Source organism: Lynx rufus, unplaced genomic scaffold (assembly GCF_022079265.1).
Source record: "Lynx rufus isolate CCGP_SWC_20201006 ecotype Redwood Valley unplaced genomic scaffold, mLynRuf1.p SCAF_4, whole genome shotgun sequence".
Classification (NCBI taxonomy): Eukaryota; Metazoa; Chordata; class Mammalia; order Carnivora; family Felidae; genus Lynx; species Lynx rufus.
This window is the reverse complement of record NW_025814856.1, coordinates 19,582,783-19,607,193: the sequence shown is the minus strand read 5'-3', so window position 1 is coordinate 19,607,193 and position 24,411 is coordinate 19,582,783. Positions and strand designations below refer to the sequence as shown.

The window sequence follows — 24,411 nt, the reverse complement described above, 5'->3', positions numbered from 1 at the left end:
TGGTAGGGTGGGGACAGCAGCCCAGTGCTCATAATGTCCTACCCAGTGGGTGGGCCCAACCTGATACAGATCCAGGCTTCCTGAACTTTCAGGGGGCACAGGTTTAACATGAAATTTTTTTTGCCCAGGGATTTCTGTTTTTGACTGATACTCATTACACCAAATGACTTCTAGCTCATGTTAGTTAATTGGTGGCTAACAGCTATTCTCAGCACCATTTTCCATCAGTCTAACTGCATTGCTCTTGCTCATCTATCATCGGATTAAAGATGCTAATAATCACAGTGAGAAAGTCTCAGTTGCCAGCATCACTGGTACTGGTTCCAATTTAGGAGATTTTAAACTTTGAAAGTTGAACCAATATCTATGATTTTTACCAACATCAGTAAGTTTCTTAGTATTGGCTGACCTGGCTTCACATTCAGAAAAACTCACTGAATTTTGACTGGGAAGATAGTTGTAACACACTAAATCAAGCCAGCTTGCTGAGGAGCAGTGGCCTCCAAAGACCAGTCAAGAAGCTACTTCTAGAGAACTACATCTATTATAAAGATCCAAATATCCATCTGGATCAGGGAACGTGGCACAGCTGGCCATGCTGCAGAGGGTGCAGGAGGAGGGTAAGTTGACACTGCTGGTTTCTCTTTGCTATTGAAGTTTGTAGCTGTTATGGCTCAGAATCCAGCACCAGCAGCCAGGAAAATCTGGTGGAGACCTTCAAAGTCCATGGGACATTTCACTTAATTTTTGAATATTTTGCATCAAAGAAGGGAATAAGAACAAGGTGCTTGAAAGTGACCACAAGCCAAAGCAGGGAAAGATCTTATAAAGTTTTCATATGAAGCATCCCTGAGCAAAATCATTTTAGGTGAAGCTTCTTTGTGAAGGTGAGCTGCCATCTCCTCCGTGAACTCCCCCTTCTTATCCTGCATATGCTGCTTCTCCCTTCCCCTAGCACCAGTGGCCCTTGGGGTCTGGATCATATAATCATTTGTCAGGTGTGTGTTTTAGTTCCCCAGTCAGACTGCAAATATCTCAAGGGTAGGAACCTTGGCCTCTGCTTCTCCTGTACATCCACAGCACTAAAGCAAGGGCTAGACCTGCAGTGAATGCTCACTCAGAAACGGATGCCAAGACAATGCTAGTACCTCCAGTCAGGGTTGGGTTGGGGGAAGAGACAAAGCTCACCCGAATCCAGCTGAGGCTCTGATAATCGTAGAGGCTCTCGTATTGACATGCCAGCTCCCTGCACAGTGGGATTCCAAACTCCCAGCTCTGTGTTGGAAATAGGAACAAGGCTTCAGCACCTCAGACATCCTCAGAATGGCCCAGACTCATCAAATACATTAGAGGGCACAACCAAAGGCCCCCTGCAACTCATCTGTCACAAAGAACATCTGCTCAAGATGAGTCTGTGGAGCACAACACACAGTGCTCTGGCTTTCTAGCTCAAGGTTGTCGCTTTGAGGTTTCTCCTCAAATGTCTCTATCTCCAAAAGGCCATTTCCTGACCACCTCATCAAGGACAGGAACTTCCCCAGCCATTGTCTGTTTCAGTACTCCCAAGTTATCTTTAAAGGTATTTACTTTTTTGTTGTATTAATCTCAATAGATGATAAACTACATGAGGGCAGGGACCCTGTTTATTTACTTTATCCTCAGAGCCTAGACCAGTGCCAGGCATGAGCAGATAATAAAGATTTATTTAGTAAGTTAATGAAGGAAGCAATGACTTTTGCTTTTATTTAAATTCCAGTTAGTTAACATACAATGTAATATTAGATTCTGGTGTACAATATAGTGATTCCATGCTTCCATATAACACCCAGTGCTCATCACAGCAAGTACACTCCTTAATCCCCATCACCTATTTCACCCATCTCCCCACCCACCTCCCCTCTGGTACCATCCGTTTGTTCTCTATAGTTAAGAGTTTGTTTCTTGGTTTGTCTCTCTTTTTCCCTTTGCCTGTTTGTTTTGTTTTCTAAATTCCACATATGAGTGAGATCATATGATATTTGTCTTTCTCTGACTTATTTTGCTTAGCATAATACTCTCTAACTATGTCCGTGTTGTTGCAAATGGCAAGATTTCACTTTTTTTATGGCTAATATTCCATTGTGTGTGTGTGTGTGTGTGTGTGTGTGTGTGTGTATACACACCACTTCTTCTTTATCCATTCATCTGTCAATGGACACCTGGGCAGAAACAATGACTTAAATTTTTTCTTAAATGTTTATTTATTATAGGGAAAGAGAGAGACAGAGTGTGAGTGAGGGAGGGACAGAGAGGGAGACACAGAATCTGAAGCAGGCTCTAGGCTCTGAGCTGTCTGCACAGAGCCCGATGTGGGGCCCGAACCCACAAACCATGAAATCATGACCCGAGCCAAAGTCAGATGCTTAACCGACTGTGCCACCCAGGAACTCCAGAAACAATGAGTTTTGAATTAAGATCACTGAAGCTCAGAAGCAGTTAAAAAAACCAAGCAGAAAGTGGCTACCCAAGGACTTAGTAGTAGGCCTGACAACTTCCTTTATAGAAATATTCAAATATCAAAGAAGGTTTCAGATGATCCTTGCCTAGTGAGGTCCCAGGCTGTCTCTGTGGTGTGGCCCCTGTTACAGTTATAGGCCCATATAACAGGTGCCTGTGGAGGGCTTAAGAGGCCTTCACTAAGGGCCAGTACTGCCCATTTCCCCTGCTTTTTAATATAGTGCTTTCTTTTGTTAGACTGGGAATCACTGGTTTACTTGATATTTCAGCCAGGCTCTTCTTGCCAACTTCTAAATGCTAATTAAAAAATTTTTATTATAGGACATTTTAAGCATATAGAAAAAGAGAAGAATGAACCCCTAGGTACTCATCACCCAGCCTCAACAATGACTCGTTGTCATTGGCAACTCATTGCCAGTCTTGTATCATTCATACCCCAACCACTTACTGCCCCCCAGAGTTTTTGAAGCAAATCTCAGACATCATATAATTTCACCTAGTCATATTCCAACATGAATGCTTTAATAGTAAGAACTATATTTTTAAAAAATACCATTTGAAATAGCATCAAGGAGAAGGACAACGCTATGTCATCTGGGACTGTGTTTCTCAAAAAGAGCAGATTATTTCTATCCTTTGAAAGAATTAATGTCATATGGATTGAAACCACAGGGCCAATTAAAAATATTGAAACAAACCAAAGGGAATTTTTAAATAGACCCTGGCTCCCTGAGCCAATACAATGCCTCTGCCCCAGTGAGCTAGGAAACCTTTTATACTCCCATATTATACCACTTTTGAGGGGCACATGTCAGCCCCCCTTCCGGCTTCAAGTGCTACTTGGGCAGGTTTTAGCCAAGGATCCTCAATAGGGTCTGCCTGGTAGGCAGCTCCATGGGGGCCGGCTAAGCAGCTGAGCTGTGCACAGACCTGTGGCCAGCTTGCCAAGAGTGCCCCATGGGGAACTGCTCATTTAGGTGATAAGGGCCCCACGTAGGGCTAATGGCACTCAGCCAGTTAGCAGCCTGTAGCTCCCAGTAAAGCAGGTCTTCTTCCCTACTGGGATTAATGTTCATCTGCCTTGCTGGCATCTCTGCCTGATTTGTGTAATTTGCTCTCCTGCTCCAAGCCCTCCTCCCACCCACCCTCAATTATCTTTAGAGTGAGCCAGGACCAAGATTTTTAAGACATTCTGTCAGCCTTAAGGGATTGTGCTGGAACTCTGGTGGGTCTGGGGGCTTTGAGAGCTGCCTCTGATCACAGGTGAGGAATGTGTTGCTGGTACAGTGCATCCCTGGTTAAATTTTTTCTCTTGGTTTCCTGCCTTCTGGCAGGAGGCAAATCCAACTCCAAAACTTCTTATCAATGTCTGAAATCCAATTATTTCTACCAGCTCTGGCAAGATGGGTGCTTTTACACATCCTTGTGGCCCCTTTGACAGGGATGATCCAAAAGTTACACTCACTTAGGGCTCATTCTAATCAAAGTGAAAAGGAAGGCAAAGGCCCAGGACTCAGACTGGTGGTCTTTGTACTTCTGTTTACACACAACATATTAGAAGCAACAGATTCATCAATTCTTCAGAGGAGTGTGGGCAATAGCAACTCTCAGTCAGGAGAGCCCAAGCCCAGCCCCACAGAGAAGGCTGCTCTAGTCTTAATGGTCTGTATGCCAGATAAGCAGGTGTCAGAGCCCTCTGCTAGCTTTCCTTCCTGTCTGCTCCCTCTGCCCTGCGATGGAGGACCAACTCTCATTTTTGAGCCTCTCCTTCCTTCTTTTCAACTTTACTTCTTTCCTTTCTCCTTGTCTGGCCTGGGAGTGCTGACCCTCTGTGGACTGGAACTCAGTCCAGCTTGGAGCAGGCTCCAGGCTCTCATCACTGAAGAGAATGGCCCAGGGTTAGAGTATGACCATGAGTTGAACTTCTGACTCAATCCTTCTGGGTGCTCAGGAAATAAACACAGGACCAAAGGAAGTCAGGTTATCTGTATAAAGCATATAACAGAGAGGCTGGGAGAGTGTGGAAGAAAAGTAGAGGGCCTGGCATGTGAGGCAGGGTGTGCTGGGAATGCTGAGGGCTATAACCCCTTTACCTGCCCATCCCTAGAGTCTTCTTTTTTGCCCTCCTCCTGCTGTCAAGGCAGCTTTTCTCTGGACACCAAGAACCCTACAGGAACACTTTTCTGCAGCAGCCTGGTTTTGCTTTTCTGGAGCCAATAGTAATAATAATAATAATAACAATAATAATAATAATAACAACTTCAATTAAGAGCTGGTTAACTTGAAGTTAATAATAATTAACTTCAATTAAACAGCTGGTTAGCCCTATCCACTGGTTCTACGGGGGTACTGAGGCACAGAAACACAGAAGTTGGACCTTCTATATTAACTCAAGAGAATGACTGTGATAAATATCTCTTTGAGGATGAGCTTATGAAAGGGCTCTGCACTCAGCACAGAACTTGCTACTCCAGAAATTCACAGAAAAAACAGGGTTACTAGAATGAGTGCGAAATCCTCAAGAAGGTGGCCTACGGAGCCTTCCAGTCCTTCCCCCAAATCTGTTCATCTATGATACTCAAGCAGGTTTTGCATTTCATTCTTTCATCCATACTAAGCTTTAAACCTGCTTTTCTAAACACTACTGTAGTGTTTAGTGAAGAGGGGAACGATTAATGTTCCCATGTCCCACTGGTAGGCTCTGTCAGAACAAGACAACTCTCCACTGTGTACTCTGTGCCCACGGAAAGAAAAGAGAACTAATACACTAAAAGCACTTATGCACACTCACACCATGATCATGCCACTCCTGAGCTGGCAGGGCTTGCTGGGGATGTGGGTAGATGACAGTTCCAGGTGGGCTGGGTGCCAGAAAGGCAGGCTTGAAAGTATAGTGGTGTGGGGCTTTAAGTCCAGCCCTGGACCAGCAACAAGAGGAGGCTTTGGGCTAGCACTATGGATCAGTCACACGTGGCTGCCCGAATGCTGAGCATGGGCCCCTTTTCCAGGCTAGGTTATACAAGAGCTCCTGAGATTCTGGAAAGGTTCCTGCATGGGTGAATGGTTTTGACAAAGATGTTCCCTATGTTATATGAAACTAATGAATGTTTTCTGATTTATGGGCAAAAGCCATTAATGTTTAAATCTTTCTTTTTTATGATGAATAAATACATTAAAAAAACCCAATTTCCTAAATGGGTAAGGGGCATTAAGGAATCTACTCCTGAAATCATTGTTTCGCTATATGATAACTAATTTGGATGTAAATTTTAAAAAATAAAAAATAAAATTAAAAAGTAAAATAAAATAAAATAAAATAAAATAAAATAATTTTTTAAATGTTTATTTATGAGAAGGAGAGAGAGACACAGAGCATGACAGGGGAAGGGGCAGAGAGAGAGGGAGACACAGAATCCGAAGCAAGCTCCAGGCTCTGAGCTGTTAGCACAGAGGCCAATGTGGGGCTTGAACTCACGAACTGTGAGATCATGACCTAAACTGAAGTTGGACGCTTAACCAACTGAACCACCAAGGCGCCCCTTAAATTCAGCCTTTAAAAAAATTATTTAATGCTTATTCATTTTTGAGAGACAGAGAGAGACAGAATGCGAGCAGGGGAGGGGCAGAGAGAGAGGGAGACACAGAATCTAAACCAGGCTCCTAGCTGTCAGTACAGAGCCTGATGTGGGACATGAACCCATGAACTGTGAGATCATGACCTGAACCGAAGTCAGATGCTTAACCAACTGAGCCACCCAGGCACCCCAAATTCAGGTTTTTAAAGCAATGATCAAAGCTGAATAATGAGCAAACAGCATCAACAAGTCACACAACCCCAGCCTTTTCAGTGTATGGGCCACAACCAACTGTAGGTGGTCAGAGAGCCCCATAAGGAGCCCGCTGAGAGATAGGAGCAGGATGGCTGGGAAGCACCAAGGAGGCCTAAACCAATGCTGACACTGCCTGCCAATCCTACAGATTGAAGCCTGATGGGGAAGAATCCCAATGAGAGAAGTCTAGTCTGTGCTGTGATGAAGGGAAATCCAAGATAAGTACATGTACCAGTAAGAGGCAGGACAGGCCTCCTTTGACTAAGGTTAAAATCCGTTTGTTTTTATAGCTCATATGTTCTATGGCAGATTAGAAAATCAACATTAATTCTCTATGTAATCTAATAAATGTAAGGGGAGGGGCAGAAGCCCCCGCTATAGGAGCATCGGCATTTATAGATGTGCAAGGGTGCTCTGTGGGGCTGTCTCATACCCTCAATCTGGAATTGGTTTCCAAGCCACAGAATTAAACTGTTATATATTTTTTTCCCCAGAGAAAATCATGCTGCCTCCAAAGCTGATGCACATACATGGATATCCACCCACTTATCGCCCCCACACCACCCTCTGCAGCGTGCCTAGATGGCATGCATTATTGTAGAACCCAAAGAGCTGAACAGCTTGCCTAATGACACCTACCTTGCCTTTGTTGAAGTAGTGGATGATCTTGCGGCACAGTCCCTCTTTCCGCTGCCACTCTGTCTGGGATGGGTAGTGGAGGAATTCCCGAAGTGGCCGTTCTTCCCACTGCAGCAGCTCACAGTAGAGGAGCAGAGTGAATGCGGCCTCTGTGGGGAACAGGCAATATGGAGATCCAGGGACTTCTCCTCAGGGGTCCAGGGGGAGTCTGGTGCCAGGGGACTAGCCCAAGCACTCTGCTAGGATAGGGCATGTGCAGCCCAGGTCAGGGAAACTGGATACCAAAGGTTACATAGAGGGGCTGCCCAGCCAGCCAATAACCTTTGCCCATAGCATTAAGGAGTCAAAGATCCTGGTAGACAACTTCCTCTCATAGCCTAATTATCGATACTGGGCTCCAGATGAAATATGACCCAGCTACCTGAGAATTTGTGCACAAGTTACCTTGCTTTGGGAGACACAGACATGTCAGAGTCAATTCTTGGGTTCCTTTTTAGTCAATGTATTACAGCTTCCTTTCCAACCTTCTCAGAACTGGCTCTTGCAGGAGGGCACTGATCAAGTCTTCTCTCAGCCCTCCCTAAGCCAGCCCCAGTGCCTACAGCAACATTTTCTGACCTCAGCATGGCCTTCATCTCTACTGTTTCTACAAGGACCAGAGAGACGTGTAAATGGTGGTAAGTGTGTGATGGGCCTGTAGCCAGAAGCTCCATTCCTGGAGGAGCTCAAAGTTGATGCTGAACTCAGGGCAGAGGCCCAGTGACACTTTACCCTACATGTGGAACTGTTCAAGAAAGTTATATAAAACAAGAACAACTAAATATTGTGGCCCTAAATTCTAAGGCATGAGTCACACTTAATTACAGCCACTGATCAGGGTCCTCATTATACAGTCTGCTCTTTCCTGTTCTATTTGGTCATTTTTGGTGGGCATCTCCTAGTGGCAAGGTAATTAGCTCTAGCTTCTGTCTGGCCTTCAAGGCCCTACTCAAGTCCGCTACCAATAACTGTGAAGAATCTCATTTCTAACTATTCCATGACCCACTTCCAGTTTTAGCCCAACACACCTGCCTGCAGCCACTCCCCAGGCTCTTCCTCATCCTTGCCTCTCTGCCTGTGCTCTGGTCACTGGACCTTCCTGCCCAGGGATGCACATGCCTCCTTACTGGATCCAGATGGGAAGTCTTTTATTTCTGGGGAACAAGCTCCTGAGGCACTCAAGGGCTCCCTTTGGAATTTAGGAAACCAGGTGAAATTTTTTTCTTTTCTGATCATATCCTTTTCAGATGTTATTCCTGAGGCCGCCAGAGACAAGGCTTAGCACCCTCTCTCTCTGTCCAAATCCATGACCCCACCTCTCAGTCATGGCCCAGACCTCTAGGAATTTAGTAAATGCCTCTATATTATATGGAATTTATCAAAGTCTATTGTCTTCTCAGAGGCTTGCTGCAGTCATGGGTGGAAGTAGACAGAGAGAACGGCAGATTCAGTCCAGTCATTTCAGATTTAATTCTTGTTAACTTATGTGGTCAGAAAAGGTGGCATCTATGCCAAACAATCCCTTACATCTAGAAATAAGGAAGGAGGGTTCTGTGTTTCTACAAACCCATCTAGTTCTAGTAATGTTTGTGGATAAGAATAGCTTGAATTTCATGGTTTGTCACACAAATTCAAGTCCTATGGCTCAAGAGCTAGGATGTAGTGGCTAGTCACCACAGTGAAGAAGGTGGCTATTTTGGGGAAGCTATGGCACCAGGTGATCAGGCAGGAGACACATGCATGCACATACCCTCTTGACTGAGTGGTACTCAGTAAACAGTGTGACAGGCAGGCTGAAATGCTTTTAAATTTGTTCTATTAGAAAGGGCCTTAGTAATAAATTGTAGAAAGGGGACCTATATGGTCCATCAGAAAGCCAGATGAACACTCTCAACACTTTCTATTGGAAAATCAAAGTGGGGCTGCTGTGCATTTTGCAGGGAAGAGCCTAGACTGCAAAGCAGTTCTGCTAGCAAGTTCAGAAGTTAGGCAGATATTTCAGTGTTATGGCCTCATGTAGCTCTGGCTGTGAAGGTTTTCAAGGTCAAGAAGGCTCTGCTCTTAGAGAGGGACGGTGAGCTCAGGATGCTCTGAACCTAGTGCATGAGAATTTGGAGGTTACCCTTGAGGCCTCAGAGGGGATGGACAGGAGGCAAGGAGAGAGCAGAACAGCCTCAGACAGCAGAGGACATGGCATGAAGGCACAAGTGGAATTTATGCCTGCTTTCTTTCTGCCATATGTGACAAAGGATTTGAAGGAAAGAATGAAGTGAGGGGGCAACATAGGCCCCAACACTCCGCTAAGATCTGGCAGGCACCAGTTCAGAGCCTTTCTCTGCTAGCTGTGCACACCTGTCCAGTCTTTCCTCACAGGGAGACATGGTTGGGTCCCCCTTCTACTCACCTGTGTAGTTTTCAGCCTGCAAATGCATGTCACAAAGCTTATGGATATAGCGGATATACATCTCTTCTTTGTTAATCTCAGATTTGTAAAAGTTCTGTGAGAGAGAAAAGGAAATACGCATAAAGATGAGAGAGGTTTCCACCTGTGGAGGCCATACCTGAGCTCCAGGCAGCTGGCCAAAGCCCTGGGTGTACTGGACAGGAGGAGGGCAGGCCATGGACACAGACAGCACCAGCAAGAGAAAGGATCAGCCAGAAGGCACAACTGCTCCCCAGGTATGGTGGAACGAATGGCAGATCTGCGGGAATCCAAATATTGAGAAAGAGGAGGAGTGCCAAGGCAGACTGGGAATTAGGGTATTTCATGGTTGACTGGACCTTGTTAAGAGGCCAAGGATAGAGTTCTGTCCAAGGAGAACATTCTTTTCTCAAGTGAAAATGTGACTGATGAGGTGCAGGTCTCTGAGATATTAGGGACAGAGCTGATATCCTGACTCAAGTCCTTAGGCTTGCAGCCACAGTAGAAGGGCCAAGCCTGTCACAGTGCAGGCCAGAAGCTATTCCGCTGGGCAGATAGGAGGAGGGGCCCATGTCTTCTCACCATCAGGTTAACAGTGCAGCCAATCTTCTTATTCTCTGTTTCCTCTCCTTTCATGCAGTCCCTGGAAAGGAGAGCACAGATGAATGTCCCATGGCATGAAGTGGTGGCTCTGGAACAATGCATAGAACTGCAGTGTCACAGAGGCATTAGTATAACTAAACCCTAAATTAAGATGCTCTCCAACAGAAAATGCTTCCACAGGTGGGGGCTATACAGTGAGCTCCCTCTGAGGTTTGGACCCACTCCTAGGGTTCAGAGATCTCTGTTCAACTGAACCTCTCATTCTGGTGGCAGAGTGTAGAGCCCAGATGGTACATTAGGGTAGTACCAATATCCTCAGCACAGAAGAATGTATCAGTAAATATAAATGTCAAATCCTCAAGTCCCCAGAAGGAGAGGCACAGAGCTTTTCTTACAGGGAAAGTTTCATTTTGTAGGACAGCATTCAACAGAAGCCAATATGCTCCACTCCAGAGACCTAGCTTCAAGACCCTGTGGTTATAGCAACCGTGGCATGGCCACCATGTTAACCATCTTACTGGCTTTTCTCCCTATGGTTTCCTTCCTGTGTACTAAGTAGAAGCAGCAGGTTTAAAGTTTCTTTCTGATTTAGGGGTAGCTTCACCCAGGGCTGAGTTACATTCATGCTGATCAGAGCAGGGTTGGGTGTAAGAGGGGTCAAGGCTGGTCTGTGAGACACAGAACAACAGGAACACTGAGAATGGATCCTTCCCTAGGGAGAGAGGAGGACTGGTCAAAACCAAGCTCCTCTGGAAGTAGCAGAGTCTTGGCACAAGGAGACAAAGGAGAAGGAGAACCAGAATGGTGAATCTCGCCAGAAGCCTCCTCTACACACAGCCAGCCAGAGTTCCATCTGTTTGCTGTGTCTCCTTCTATGGCACTCTACAGTGCTCTGGCATATAGATATAGTTCCTTGTGTAGCTGTGTGTTAGGGAAAGGCAGCATAAGTGGGTTTATGGACCACTAAGATCAGGTGGAGAGAGTATCTTGACTTTGCTCTACTAACAGGCATGGGGCCCAGTGAGAAACATCACAGTTGGGAGTCAGGAGCCTTAGTCCAAGTCACTGAACCTCTGGGTGATAATGTGACAAAGTTAGTTATCCCCGCCTTCCCAGCTGCAATCCAGCTCACAAAGGGATAACTTCTTTGAAAGAAAGGAATACTGAAAAATCCACACAACTCTCATGATATTCTGCAAAGCCAAGTGTCCTCCCTTCTATGGAGGGCTACTATCAGACGTGGCAGCTCTGTGGGATTTGAAACCAAGGTCGTCCTCCTTTTTTGGTTCCCTAACTGCCATATGGCATTTGGTTCCTCTGTAGTCAGACATGGGGGTCCTTAACAGGCTACTGCAGAACCTTTTAGTGCTAGTAGGGACAGGAAAGTGCTGTGACTTTTTAAGAGGTGGACCAAATGGCCAACTAGTTAGTTACAAGCAACATAGAAAGTGGCAGGAAGCATCTGTCTCTCCAATAAGTTGGCTGATAGAGAGTAGTGAGGTCTCAACTAGCTACTTTGGCATTTAGTGTTTTTTTTTGTTTGTTTGTTTTTTTTTGTTTGTTTTGTTTTTTCTAGAAAGCATCTGAAACACTTCCCAGGCATCACCTTCTTTTTGGCTATAACTAGAACTTCATTGCCAAGTCAATTAAACAGGAAAGTATTGTCCTCAACCCTGTGATGTCAGGGGCATTCCCTACACCTTTGTGCTCTATGACCACCTCTCCCATGCACTGCTAACAGCTGCCTCTTCTCTTCTGTGTGGCTGTGCATCACTTCTGTGTGGCTACTCAACATAGAGGACACCTTTTAGAGCCTCTGACTTGGGTGCAGCCATTGCTCTCCCCTGTTCTTTCTCTGGAGGACGAACAGGGAAGACCCTCCTAAAGAGACTTCTGAAGCAACCGGTTGTGAGCACTGGGCTTGTGGTGACCTAGACCAGGGCCCAGGCAGCCCTTAGTGCAACTGGAGAGGCCTGAGAAAGGAAGGCTCCATAACCTCCAGTTCCTCTTCCAGGTGGAGGTTCCACTTAAAGTCCCAAGGGCTTGGCAACCCTAGCCCTGTCCCTGTATGTTCCAGGGCACTAAGAACCACTCCCCCTACCCCACGGGGCTCTGCTTCCTAACCTGAGAAATACAGTTGCCACCAGTGAGCATCTTTATATCTGACACAGAGTATCATTCACACAAAAGTTGAAGAGGTACTCCTCTGAGTACTTAAGGTTCATGCTAGTCTAAAACAGAGTCTCACACTCTAGGTTCAGATCATTCTGGAGTATAACCTATTAATTATTTGCCTAATCAATGTATATGTATCTGTCAACTATTTTCTTAGTAGGTTCTTATTGCACTAAACTGCACTGGGGTAAAAGAGACTACTTTGGTTCCTGCACGGTCTTCCAATTGGTCAATATATACTGTACACTTGTAAGAGGACCATCAAGGCTCCATGCAGGGGACCAGGGAGATAAGGACAAGGTCCCTGTCCTCAAGAGGTTTCTCTCTTCAATTGAATGAGTCAGAAAGGTGACAAATGATCATCATGCAAGGTGACTGATGCTTTGAAAGAAGTGTATACAGATCCAGGTAAGCTTTTATCTGGTAAAACTTCCTTGATGGGGCTTGGTAGGAAGGCCACTCTTGGGAGGACATTGCATGTAGAGAAGCCTGAAGAGAAGGGATGTGAGTGGTGACAACATGGATGAAAGAATAGGGCATGGCTCTTGAGTCAGATGTGGGTTCAAATCCCAGCAATGGCATTTCCTATCACTGGTGTTTCTTCACTGATAAAAACAGGGATAACCCTTCACAGCTCCTTATGGGATTAGAGATAATGCTTGTCAAGCACAAAGCACATAGTGTATTTTTAACAGATAAGAGCCATGATAAACATTGTGGTGTTTCCTTTTGTGTTAACAGGGAGCAACACTAGGAGGTTAGTATGTGCACATGGGTGCTGGGACTGTCAAGGAACAGGGCTGGAGGAGTAGGCAAAGGCCAGTTTATGAAGCGGCTTTGCTGCCATGTGAAAGAGCATGAATTTTGTTTTTTAATGAACCCATTATTGAGACAAGAAATGGAAGAGAATGAAATTGGGTTTGGCCATGAGTTTGAGTTGTTTGTACAAGGTAGATACAAAAATCAAACAGGAAGCTAGAACTAAGCTAAGAAATTAATTTAGGCTCTTTCTGGTAGGCCATAGTGAATAGAGCTTAACCTTTAGTAAATGTTTTAGGGAGGGGGAGGTATAGAGTTTTGTGCATCCCTCTTCCCTGTCTGATAGCAGGTACAGAAAAGGCTGGGGATGTGGCATGAACAAAGGAGTCCACTGTTCTAAAAGGCATCCCCAAAAGGCCACTTGTCAACTTTTAAGGTCCAGGAAAAATGGGCTGAAACTTGCACAAGCACAATTGTGCTACAGGAAGAGGGGATGCCTAAGATGGGAACCCATTTCTCAGGAATTCCATTTCCATGTCCAGATAGTACACTGGACACCTGAGTCTTCTGCAAAGCAGAAGTCTTGCCATAGGAGTACCTTCTATTCAGCAGCAACTGGAGGTGGCCTAAACCCCCTCATTTCCTGATGCATGGGTTGGAAGTGCTCTCCCTTGGCGTTTACATGTCTTGTAGCACAGAGGAGACAACTATTGCTTGGGGATGGATTTCCTCCGTCATTCTTCCTCATTCCCTATCACCTCCCTCTAGGCTCCTAAAAGGTACCCTTAGCCACCACATGAACTCTGCTAAGAGAATAATGAAGCCTGCAATGGTGGCTTCATTGCCCCATCTGGAGTAATTCAAAAGCCGTGATATGACAGAAAGCAAGATTTCATGAAAAAACTAATTTTACATGAACTCTCAAACTGAACATAGCATAAAGATCTCTGAGCTCACAGGCTGCTTCCTCTAATCTGTTCATGGTCAGGACCAAGGGACAGAAAAAAACACTTTAGGCAAAGAATGGAGGCATGGAAAAGTAGGATCCCCAGTGCCTGGAAAAACCAACTGGAAGTCCTGCTGTGTCACACTTCTGTACCGGGTGATATTTCCCCGCCCATCTGTCATATGGCTCTCAGGAACACAGCACAAAGGACCTACAGTTGTTCGCTGCATTGCTCTGAGCTGTGACCTTTCTGGATGGAAACCTGCATGTCCCTGGGATGCCTCCTGGATATATGTGCTCACATATCAGGGGGGATCCTAGGAAGCCCTGGCCTACCCCTGGGAGAGGACTCTTTCCCTCTCTTTGGCCATCAGTAGATTCCCAATGACTGATGATGGCATCCAAACCAGAAGAGTCCTCCCCCTGAAGGCCACATGGTTTCAATTTTAAGGTCAGAGGATGTCCTTGCTGAGGCAAGTATCCTGATCAGACAAGAGGTCAGATAGGTAGGTGCCTGAGAAGATACCTGTAGTCAAGAAGGCGTTCCATGAGGCGGGTGACTGAGGTCACAAAGGAAATGCCGGTTTCACGCCATGTTTCCTGTTCAACCTTCTCCAGTAGGCTATTAGTTGGAGGGTGGGGGGAAACAAACACAGTATACAATTTATGAGCCTTCTTTGGGCACAAAAGTGAGGTCCCAGAGCCCATGGAGCCTGTGATGGATCTGGAGACAGAAGACTTACCACACTACAGTCTTACCTGGGGTAGGGCCCAAACAGCTGGGTTCTACTCCATGCAGCAGAAAGCAAAGACAAGGTGATTACTGAACTGGCAGGAACAGATGAGCATATTTTCCATTTTCCTGTATAAGTTCCTAAGGATGCCAATGAACTGAGGAAGGGGTTTTAAAGCCCCAGCCCTTTAGGTGTATGCTGTGAGGTTTGTTCTAAAACAGCAGCTGAATAAGAGCCCACTGAGGATGGATCTGGCTTTGCAGTTGGCCAACTACCTCCATCACCACTCAGAGGCATCCTCAGCAAACATACAAACTCAACTTTTCATGTAAACCAAGGAAAAGGTTCCGACTAGTCTTGAGGGCCCAGTATGAAGGGCAGTGAGTGAAACTAGGAGTTATACCTGGTCATCTCTACTGTCGGGATGTTTCCAAGTGAAAATTGCCAGAGCCAAGAGCTAAATGCCCAGGTCCTTTTCTCATTTGCCAGCCCATGCTCCTGGCACCTCAGGGTAGCCTCTGGCTTCTCTGCCTTCCCACAGATCTCTCCTAGGGGATGATGACCTAGACTCTCTGCTTGCTCTAGTGATGAGCCCAGGTCCAGGTCTCATTCCTGATTCCTTTCTACACTGTCCCTCACTCCCTAAAAGTCATGAAAGTCACCTGGAGTGGCAGGCCCAGCTAAAAGCCCAGCACTGGGCACTCCCACTCACAACCTGGCTGCTGTTAATGCTGCCATGACGGCGACAGTCTTCCCCACACAGAGTATATGGCCTGAGCTGAGGCTTCTGGGAAAGTGAGGGTTTCCCATGTGACTTATATCACTAGAGAGAGAAGGCACACCATTGCTCTGGTCTCTGAGCTGTGTGGATGAAGCCACTGTGTCAGTATTTCCCAAACTATTCTCCAGAGCTCTGCTGTCCTGGAGGACCAAGAAAGGTGTTCTGCGAGCAAACAAGCCTGGGAAATGCTGGTCACTACACACTCCTGTCAGAGATATTTCACATCTTTCTGCCTATTAAAGGCTTTGCTAAGTCCTGTAATAGAGGTCTGCTCAATTTTGTTTAATTGAATCTTTTCTGAACTGATCACTTACTTTTTTCCCCCAGCAACTTCCCCAAAACACAAATTGGGAAATGCTGCTTTATGGTTCTCGGAAGTTTTCAGTCCTCAAACATGATTTAGAAGAGTTTATGAAACACTATTTGGTCAGGTAATTAGTAAGTGCAAGTTATTTGTGTGCTTTTTCCTTTGTAGTAAAATCATCTGTTAGTGACTTAGGAAGAGATTTCTCTGCATTATTTCCACAATTAGAAACATCTTTAGCTAAAAGAAAAATACTAAGGTAAAGATTCATTTACACAAATTATAATTATTTAAATTTCAAATAAATTCACATTTTGTGTGACTCATTAAGGAACAAAGTGGGTAGGATATAGCAGAAAGATTCCCCCTTCTTGAAATTGGGAGATCTGAGTCCTCCCCCCAGAGTGGCTTTTCACAGGTCATTCAACTGAGGGCATGCTAACACTTTCCTCATCTCAGTTTCACCACCTTTATTCATGAAGATAATTTCTGCCCTGCTCACTTCACAGGTGTGTTGTGAGGATTAAGTAAGAAACGTCAACACATTTGTACACTGCAAAGTTCTAAGCAAATGTACAGTATTATTATTGGAAAAATATGTCATAGGCTTGTCTTCAAAATGGCATGAAAACAAAGAAAATATTAAAGCTGGAAATAATGAGTGAGATGGGAGGGGACTCTAGAGCTATAAAAGTCTAAAGATTTTGTTTTTTTGGAAGATAAAATGTCCAGCATCACTATCTATCTGGGAGAATCATGGCTCTCCCGAGTCCCTCCTTTGGACTTAGCCCTGTGGCAAAGACTCTTGGCCTCCAACATTTCAAGACAGGAGCTATGAGGGGAGCCTGGGTGGCTCAGTCGGTTAAGCGTCCGACTTTGGCTCAGGTTGATCTCGTGGTCTGTGAGTTTGAGCCCCGCATCGGGCTCTGTGCTGACAGCTCAGAGCCTGGAGCCTGTTTCAGATTCTGTGTCTCCCTCTCTCTGACCCTCCCCTGTTCATGCTCTGTCTCTCTGTGTCTCAAAAATAAATAAATGTTTTAAAAAAAAAGACAGGAGCTATGAATGTGGACCTGGGAAAATCCCTGACATCACTCAGTACAAACACCCTGTTTCACAAACAGGGAAACTGTCCTGGAGAGTGGGCACAATTTGTTAAAGTCACAAGATCCATGGTAGTGTTTTTTCAAAGTTGATTGTACCATCTTATGAAGCAAGGATTTAACTGTTTACCTCTCAGAAATGCCAGCACTGAGCCCTCAGAGAGTCCCCATGGGCTGTGTGCCCAACTGGATACAGTGCATGCTATGAAGACATATAAAGACCCTTTTCCTATCAGCAAATCTAAGAGCTCAGAGTTACCGCCTGTCTCTACCTCTTTAGTCAACTATGGTAATCCCTGAGAGCTTGCTGCCATAATGCCACCGTCCTATTGACTAGGAACAATCTAGGTCACTCCTGATACTCACCCTCTGAAGCCCAGCCAGCGTGGGTTGCACCCCTACCCCTCATCAGCCCATTTCACCCCCTCCCCCAGTGTGGGGTGCTTGGGGCTAAAGCAGCTTACAGCAGGCCGAAGAGCTCTCTGTAACTCTCGTCGCCTTTCCCTTCTGACACCATGCTGTCCAGCTTGTCAATCAGCTCAGCCTCCACCTAGAGGGAAGCAGAGACTTCATGAACCCAAGCTGACCTCAGAGGAAGATTGGGAAATCTAGCTCCTACCACAGGTGAGAATGGCTGGGAACTGCTTCCTGATTTTGTCCTTGTACCAAATAAATCCGAGGGAAGGCAGGACCTCATCTACAGCACCAAGAAACCACTCTATCCCCTTGATTAGGAAGGCTCCCCACTCCAGTGGTTTAAAGTTGGAACTTACACATCTCAGATACTCTTTTCCCAGTCTAGGGTCAAAAGGCAAGGATTCCATGTAAAGAAAAGTATTTTGGATACAAAAGAGGTCTTTGTCAAGTGTTTCTCTTTCTTAAAAAAATGTACACTCAAAAGAATTTGTGTGAGTAAAATACATTTGGTTAGAACTTTACCCTCTAGTCAGCCAGTCACAAAGGAAGCTTGCAGCAGGGCTACCCCTTGCTCGAATGGCTGACATGATTCTGAGTTGAGCAAGGTATGAGTGTTTCCTTCAGAGATTCTACTTCAGGACAAAAAGCTCCACTGTTTGTCCCCATAGGACCTAGAGCCCTTGGGGCTGCTGCCTCGCCACTGCCTCATCACTGGGGCACCTGCATTTGTTACTGAATTCTTAAACCGTGAGGAGCAATACTGTACTTTTTCCTACTCAACTGATCTGCAAGGTGTTCAGCAGTGCTCAGCCACTTCCAATAAGCCTCACTGGATTTACTCTGAGGTGAGAAATTAGTCATAAGTGATGTGAGATAAAAGTCTTTTAAACCCCTCATTAGCCTTTAAAATGTGGTACTGGGAGCGCCTGGGTGGCTCAGTTGGTTGAGTGTCTGACGTCGGCTCGGGTCATGATCCCACTGCTCGTGAGTTTGAGCCCTGCATCAGGCTCTGCTGATAGCTCAGAGCCTGGAGCCTGCTTTGGATTCTGTGTCTCCTTCTCTCTGTCCCTACTCTGCTCCCACTGTCTCTCTGTCTTTCTCAAAATTAATAAACATTAAAAATAAAAAAAATTAAACATTTTTAATGTAGTATTGTGGCACCTCACACCACTCAAGAGTGGCTAAAATTAACAACTCAGGAAACAACAGATGTTGATGAGGATGTGGAAAAAGGGGAACCCTCTTGCACTGTTGGTGGGAATGCAAACTGGTGCAGCCACTCTGGAAAACAGTGTGGAGGTTCCTCAAAAAGTTGAAAACAGAATTACACTATGACCCAGCAAGAACACTACTGGGAATTTATTCAAAGGAAACAGCGTGCTGATTCATAGGGGTACATGCACCTTAATATTCATAGCAGTGCTATCAACAATAGCCAAATTATGGAAAGAGTCCAAATGTCCATCAACTGATGAATGGATAAAGAAAATGTGGTTTATATATACAATGGAATACTACTAAGTGATGAAAAAGAATGAAATCTTGCCATTTGCAACAACGAGGATGGAACTGGAGGGTATTATGCTAAGTGAAATAAGAGAAACTCAGTCAGAGAAAGACAGATATATGTTTTCACTCATATGTGGAATTTGAGAAACTTAACTGAAGACCATGGAGGAGGGGAAGGAAAAAAAAATAGTTACAAACAGAGAGGGAGGGAGGCAAACCATAAGAGACTCTTAAATACAGAGAACAAACTGAGGGGTTGATGGGGGTAGGGGAAATGAGTGATGGGCATTGAGGAGGGCACTTGGGATGAGCACTGGGTGTTGTATGTAAGTGATGAATCATGGAAATCTACTCCCGAATCCAAGAGAACACTGTATACACTGTATGTTAGCTAGTTTGACAATAAATCATATTAAAAAAATAAATGTGGTATTTTGGTATTATTTATATAAATACTTCATACAAACAAAGAGGCATGGCTGCTTTTTTTTTTTTAATTTTTTTTTTTCAACGTTTATTTATTTTTGGGACAGAGAGAGACAGAGCATGAACGGGGGAGGGGCAGAGAGAGAGGGAGACAGAGAATCGGAAACAGGCTCCAGGCTCTGAGCCATCAGCCCAGAGCCCGACGCGGGGCTCGAACTCCCGGACCGCGAGATCGTGACCTGGCTGATGTCGGACGCTTAACCGACTGCGCCACCCAGGCGCCCCAAGGCATGGCTACTTTTAATAATGAGCTATAACAGAAGCATTTTCTCACTTCACATAGGGCCAAAGAGTCCTAAAGCAATGAAGTTATAAAAAAATAATTGAATTAGAAAATTCATTGAAGGCAATTATGGTTTCTGAACCCCTTCAGCAGGAAATGAGAATGGATGAATAAATGTGGCTCTGTTTATAGTGGTCTGCTTTGCAGAGACTGTCACACATTCACGTATGGCCTGATGAGTCAGCTGCTTGAATATGCATTTCAGAGAAAGAAAATATGAGACCAGGGGTCCTTAGGGATTGATGCCATGTCTTTCTCTGTGTGGAGAAGAGACTTCAGCAGGGACTTGCCTGGGTCATGTAAAGTCAGATAGAGCCAGGACCAGAGGCCAAGGGATCTTATTCTCAGTTCAAATCTTGTCTCTTCTTACTGGGTCAATCAGTGGCCCACAAGCCTCCCAGGGGATGAAGGGTCTGTTTATAATAAGGGATCTCTCTTCACACATGCAGGTATAGATAGATTGTGTTTTCCAGGACATGGCAAATAGGGGAAAGGGACCTGGAGCAGCAGGGGGTATGACTGTGTAAACATGGGTGCAGTAGTTCCCTTGAATTCTCAAAATGGGCCCCTGGGCTAGCAGTATCAGTCATTAGATATCATTAGAAATGAAGATTCTCAGGCTCCCAGTGGATCAGAAACTTGGGAAAAGGAGAAGCAATCTGTTTCAATAAGCCCTCCCAGTTGTGATGCCTATTCAAGTGTTAGAACTTCTGTATTAGGCAGAGGAGTTGGTGATGGGAAGATATGGGGATATTACTTCATCACCCTCTATAGTGCTGATAAAGGGAGAAGTTATTAGGAGAAACTGAGAAATCCAAAACAGGTAATGCTGTAGATCAATGTATGCAAAACCAATGTCTTTAAGTCAAATAAAATGCTAAGTTCTTCAAATATATCGTGTCATGGGGTACCTGGGTGGCTCAGGAAGTTAAGTGTCCGACTTTGGCTCAGGTCATGATCTCAAGGTTCATAGGTTTGAGCCCTATGTCGGGCTCTGAGCTGACAGCTCAGAGCCTGGAGCCTGCTTTGGATTCTGTGTCTCTCTCTCTCTGCCCCTTCCCCACTCACACTGTTTCTCTCTCTCTCAAAAATAAACATTAAAAAAAAAAATATATATATATATATCATGTCATAGTTGGTAATATTGACAATTTTGTGTTTTCAGAATTACTTTTATTCTATGGAATCAATATTCCTGAAGTGACAAGTGACATCTTATTATACATTCAACAAATATTTGTCCTGTGACAACCAGCTGCCTACTTCAGGGCAAGATATTTACTTCTCTAAGCCTACATTTCCTTGTTTGTGAAGCAGTAATGGTGGTTAACAGTCTTCTTTGGTGTCCGTGTGCTCTAGCTCTTAGAAGTGCTCAATAAATGTTAACTTCGATTTTCATCTCCATGAATCTAACATGTCTCAGGGACTATGTTGGGTTCTAAGGAAAAATGCACAAGAAACAGCCCTGGTGCCCAATACCTAACTCATCATCTGGTAGAGGAGGCAAGAACAACAGATAACACAGGCCAGCATGGTCAGTGCTTGGTGTGGGGCACACAGAAAGGGTAGCCTACAGTCTGAGACGTCAAAGGACAGCAGAGTTGTGAGAAGTGGGGTTGTAAGAACGTGATTAAGCTCTAACTTATAAAGGGAGACCTATAAGACTAGTCACAGACCTATCTACTGAAACTTGGCAGGCCAGAAAGGAATGGCAGGAAATCTTCAATGTGATAAATAGAAAAAATATGTGGCTGAGAATCCTTTGTCCAGCAAGTCTGTCATTTAGAATAGAAGGAGAAATAAAGGTCTTCCCAAACAAACACTGAAGGATTTCATCACCACTAAACCAGCCCTATGAGAGATCCTAAGGGGGATTCTGTGAATGAAATGTTCCAAGGACCACAAAATACCAGAGACATCACCACAAGCATGAAACCTACAGACATCACAATGACTCTAAACCCAATCTTTCTATAATAACACTGAATGTAAATGGACTAAATGCTCCAACCAAAAGACATAGGGTATCAGAATGGATAGAAAAAGAAGACCCATCTATTTGCTGTCTACAAGAGACTCATTTTAGACCTGAGGACACCTTAAGATTAAAAGTGAGGGGATGGAGAACTATCTATCATGCTACTGGAAGTCAAAGGAAAGCTGAAGTAGCCATACTTATATCAGACAAACTAGACTTTAAATTAAAGGCTGTAACAAGAGATGAAGAAGGGCATTATATAATAATTACAGAGTCTATCCATCAGGAAGAGCTAACAATTATAAATGTCTATGTGCCGAATATGGGAGCCCCCAAATATATAAAACAATCCCAAACGTAAGCAACCTTATTGATAAGAATCTGGTAACTGCAGGGGACTTTAATACTCCACCTACAACAATGGATAGATCATCTAGACACAGGATCAATAAAGAAACAAATAAAGAAACAATGATACACTGGATCAGATGGACTTGACAGATATATTTAGAACTCTGCATCCCAAAGCAACAGAATATACTTTCTTCTCCAGTGCACATGCAACATTCTCCAAGATAGATCACATACTGGGTCACAAATCAGCCCTTCATAAGTATACAAGAATTGAGATCATACCATGCATACTTTCAGACCACAATGCTATGAAGCTTGAAATCAACCACAGAAAAAAGTCTGGAAAACCTCCAAAAGCATAGAGGTTAAAGAACACCCTACTAAAGAATGAATGGGTCAACCAGGCAATTAGAGAAGAAATTTAAAAATATATGGAAACAAATGAAAATGAAAATACAACAATCCAAATGCTTTGGGATGCAGCAAAGGCAGTCCTGAGAGGAAAATACATTGTAACCCAGGCCTATCTCAAGAAACAAGAAAAATCCCAAATACAAAATCTAACAGCACACCTAAAGGAAATAGAAGCAGAACAGCACAAACCCAGCAGAAGAAGACACCCCAAACCCAGCAGAAGAAGAGAAATAATAAAGGTCAGAGCAGAAATAATATAGAATCTAAAAAAACTGTAGAGCAGATCAACGAAACCAAGAGTTGGTTTTTTTGAAAAAATAAACAAAATTGATAAACCTCTAGGCAGGCTTCTCAAAAAAAAAAGGGAGAGGACCCAAAAGGATAAAATCATGAATGAAAATGGAATTATTACAACCAATCCCTCAGAGATACAAGCAATTATCAGGGAATACTAAGAAAAATTACATGCCAACAAACTGGACAACCTAGAAGAAATGGACAAATTCCTAAGCACCCACACCCTTCCAAAACTCAAACAGGAAGAAATAGAAAACTTGAACACCCCTTAACCAGTGAAGAAATGGAATAAGTTATCAAAAATCTCCCAACAAATAAGAGTCCAGGACCAGATGGCGTCCCTGGGGAATTCTACCAGACATTTATTTATTTTTAATTTTTTTTTCAATATATGAAATTTATTGTCAAATTGGTTTCCATACAACACCCAGTGCTCATCCCAAAAGGTGCCCTCCTCAGCACCCCTCACCCACCTTCTCCTCCCTCCCACCCCCCATCAACCCTCAGTTTCTTGTTTTTAACAGTCTCTTATGTTTTGGCTCCCTCCCTCTCTAACCTTTTTTTTTTCTTTTTCCTTCCCCTCCCTCATGGTCTTCTGTTAAGTTTCTCAGGATCCACATAGGAGTGAAAACATATGGTGTCTGTCATTCTCTGTATGACTTATTTCACTTAGCATAACACTCCCCAGTTCCATCCACATTGCTACAAAAGGCCATATTTCATTCTTTCTCATTGCCACGTAGTATTCCATTGTGTATATGAACTACAATTTCTTTATCCATTCATCAGTTGATGGACATTTAGGCTCTTTCCATAATTTGGCTATTGTTGAGAGTGCTGCTATGAACATTGGGGTACAAATGCCCCATGCATATCCAATGGAAAAAAGACAGTCTCTTTAACAAATGGTGCTTGGAAAACTGGAAAGCCACAAGTAGACCACTTTTTAAAAATATTTGGTGGCAAACGGAAGCAGCAGCAAGATTTTGCTTACCAGAGTCAACAAAGTTTACATGGCTTGCTTGATATCAATTTTTCATGATAGTCTTTTTTTTAAGTTTATTTATTTATTTTGAGAGAGAGAGAGAGAGAGCACGTGTGCAAGCGGGGGAGGGGCAGAGAGAGGGTGAGAGAGAATTCCAGGTTCCATGCTGCCAGCGTGAAGCCCAACACGGGGTTCAATTCCACAAACTGTGAGATCATCATCTGAGCTGAAATCAAGAGTCAGATACTTAACTGACTGAGCTGTCCAGGAACCCCACGATAGCCTTAATGAGGGAAAGAACACAGCTTAACAGCTGAGTCTTAAAGTGTGAGAAATGAGTTCCAACTTAGTCTTCCACAAGGTTATCTTTCTTTATTCACTAGTCGTAATGGTGGAATACAGCCTAGACCTTCTTTTAACAAACTCAGTGACCCATGGTGCAGTTCTGCAATGTCATCTGCTTCTCCATAACTAGGTTCTCTCATCAGGCAGTTGTGGATTTTGCATAATTTAGAAGGTTGTGAAAAAAAAAGAAAATTAAGTTCTTTTCTGTTTGAAGTTATTATTTTCTGAAGAAATGAAGGCATTAGAGTTGCACACTCCAAAAATGGATTCTTATGTTAAATACTATTTACCCATGATAAAGAACATTTATAAAAAACCTACAACTAGCTAGCATCATACTTAATTGTGAAACACCAAATACTTTCCCTGAAGATTAAGAGCAAAGCAAGGATGTCCACTCTCATCACTCTTATTTAACACCAGACCAGAGGTCCTAGCCAGTGCAATGAGGTATAAGAAAAAAAAAAGGGGGGGGCATACAGATTAGAAAGGAAGAAATAAAACTGTCTCTGTTT

At 44.1% G+C, this 24,411-nt stretch overlaps 1 protein-coding gene across 1 annotated transcript in view; it reads right to left on the bottom strand.

The window, feature by feature from the left end:
- The window catches only part of DOCK3 (dedicator of cytokinesis 3), a 539,924-nt gene that overhangs the window by 22,639 nt on the left and 492,874 nt on the right, over nucleotides 1-24,411 (bottom strand). The window contains exons 34-40 of the mRNA XM_047095185.1: nucleotides 17,293-17,378; nucleotides 14,669-14,695; nucleotides 14,436-14,531; nucleotides 10,009-10,069; nucleotides 9,409-9,502; nucleotides 6,966-7,114; nucleotides 1,189-1,275 (exon numbers count right to left, since the gene is read on the bottom strand). Coding sequence (XP_046951141.1) covers nucleotides 1,189-1,275; nucleotides 6,966-7,114; nucleotides 9,409-9,502; nucleotides 10,009-10,069; nucleotides 14,436-14,531; nucleotides 14,669-14,695; nucleotides 17,293-17,378 — 600 coding nt within the window. The remainder of the gene's footprint in view (nucleotides 1-1,188; nucleotides 1,276-6,965; nucleotides 7,115-9,408; nucleotides 9,503-10,008; nucleotides 10,070-14,435; nucleotides 14,532-14,668; nucleotides 14,696-17,292; nucleotides 17,379-24,411) is intronic.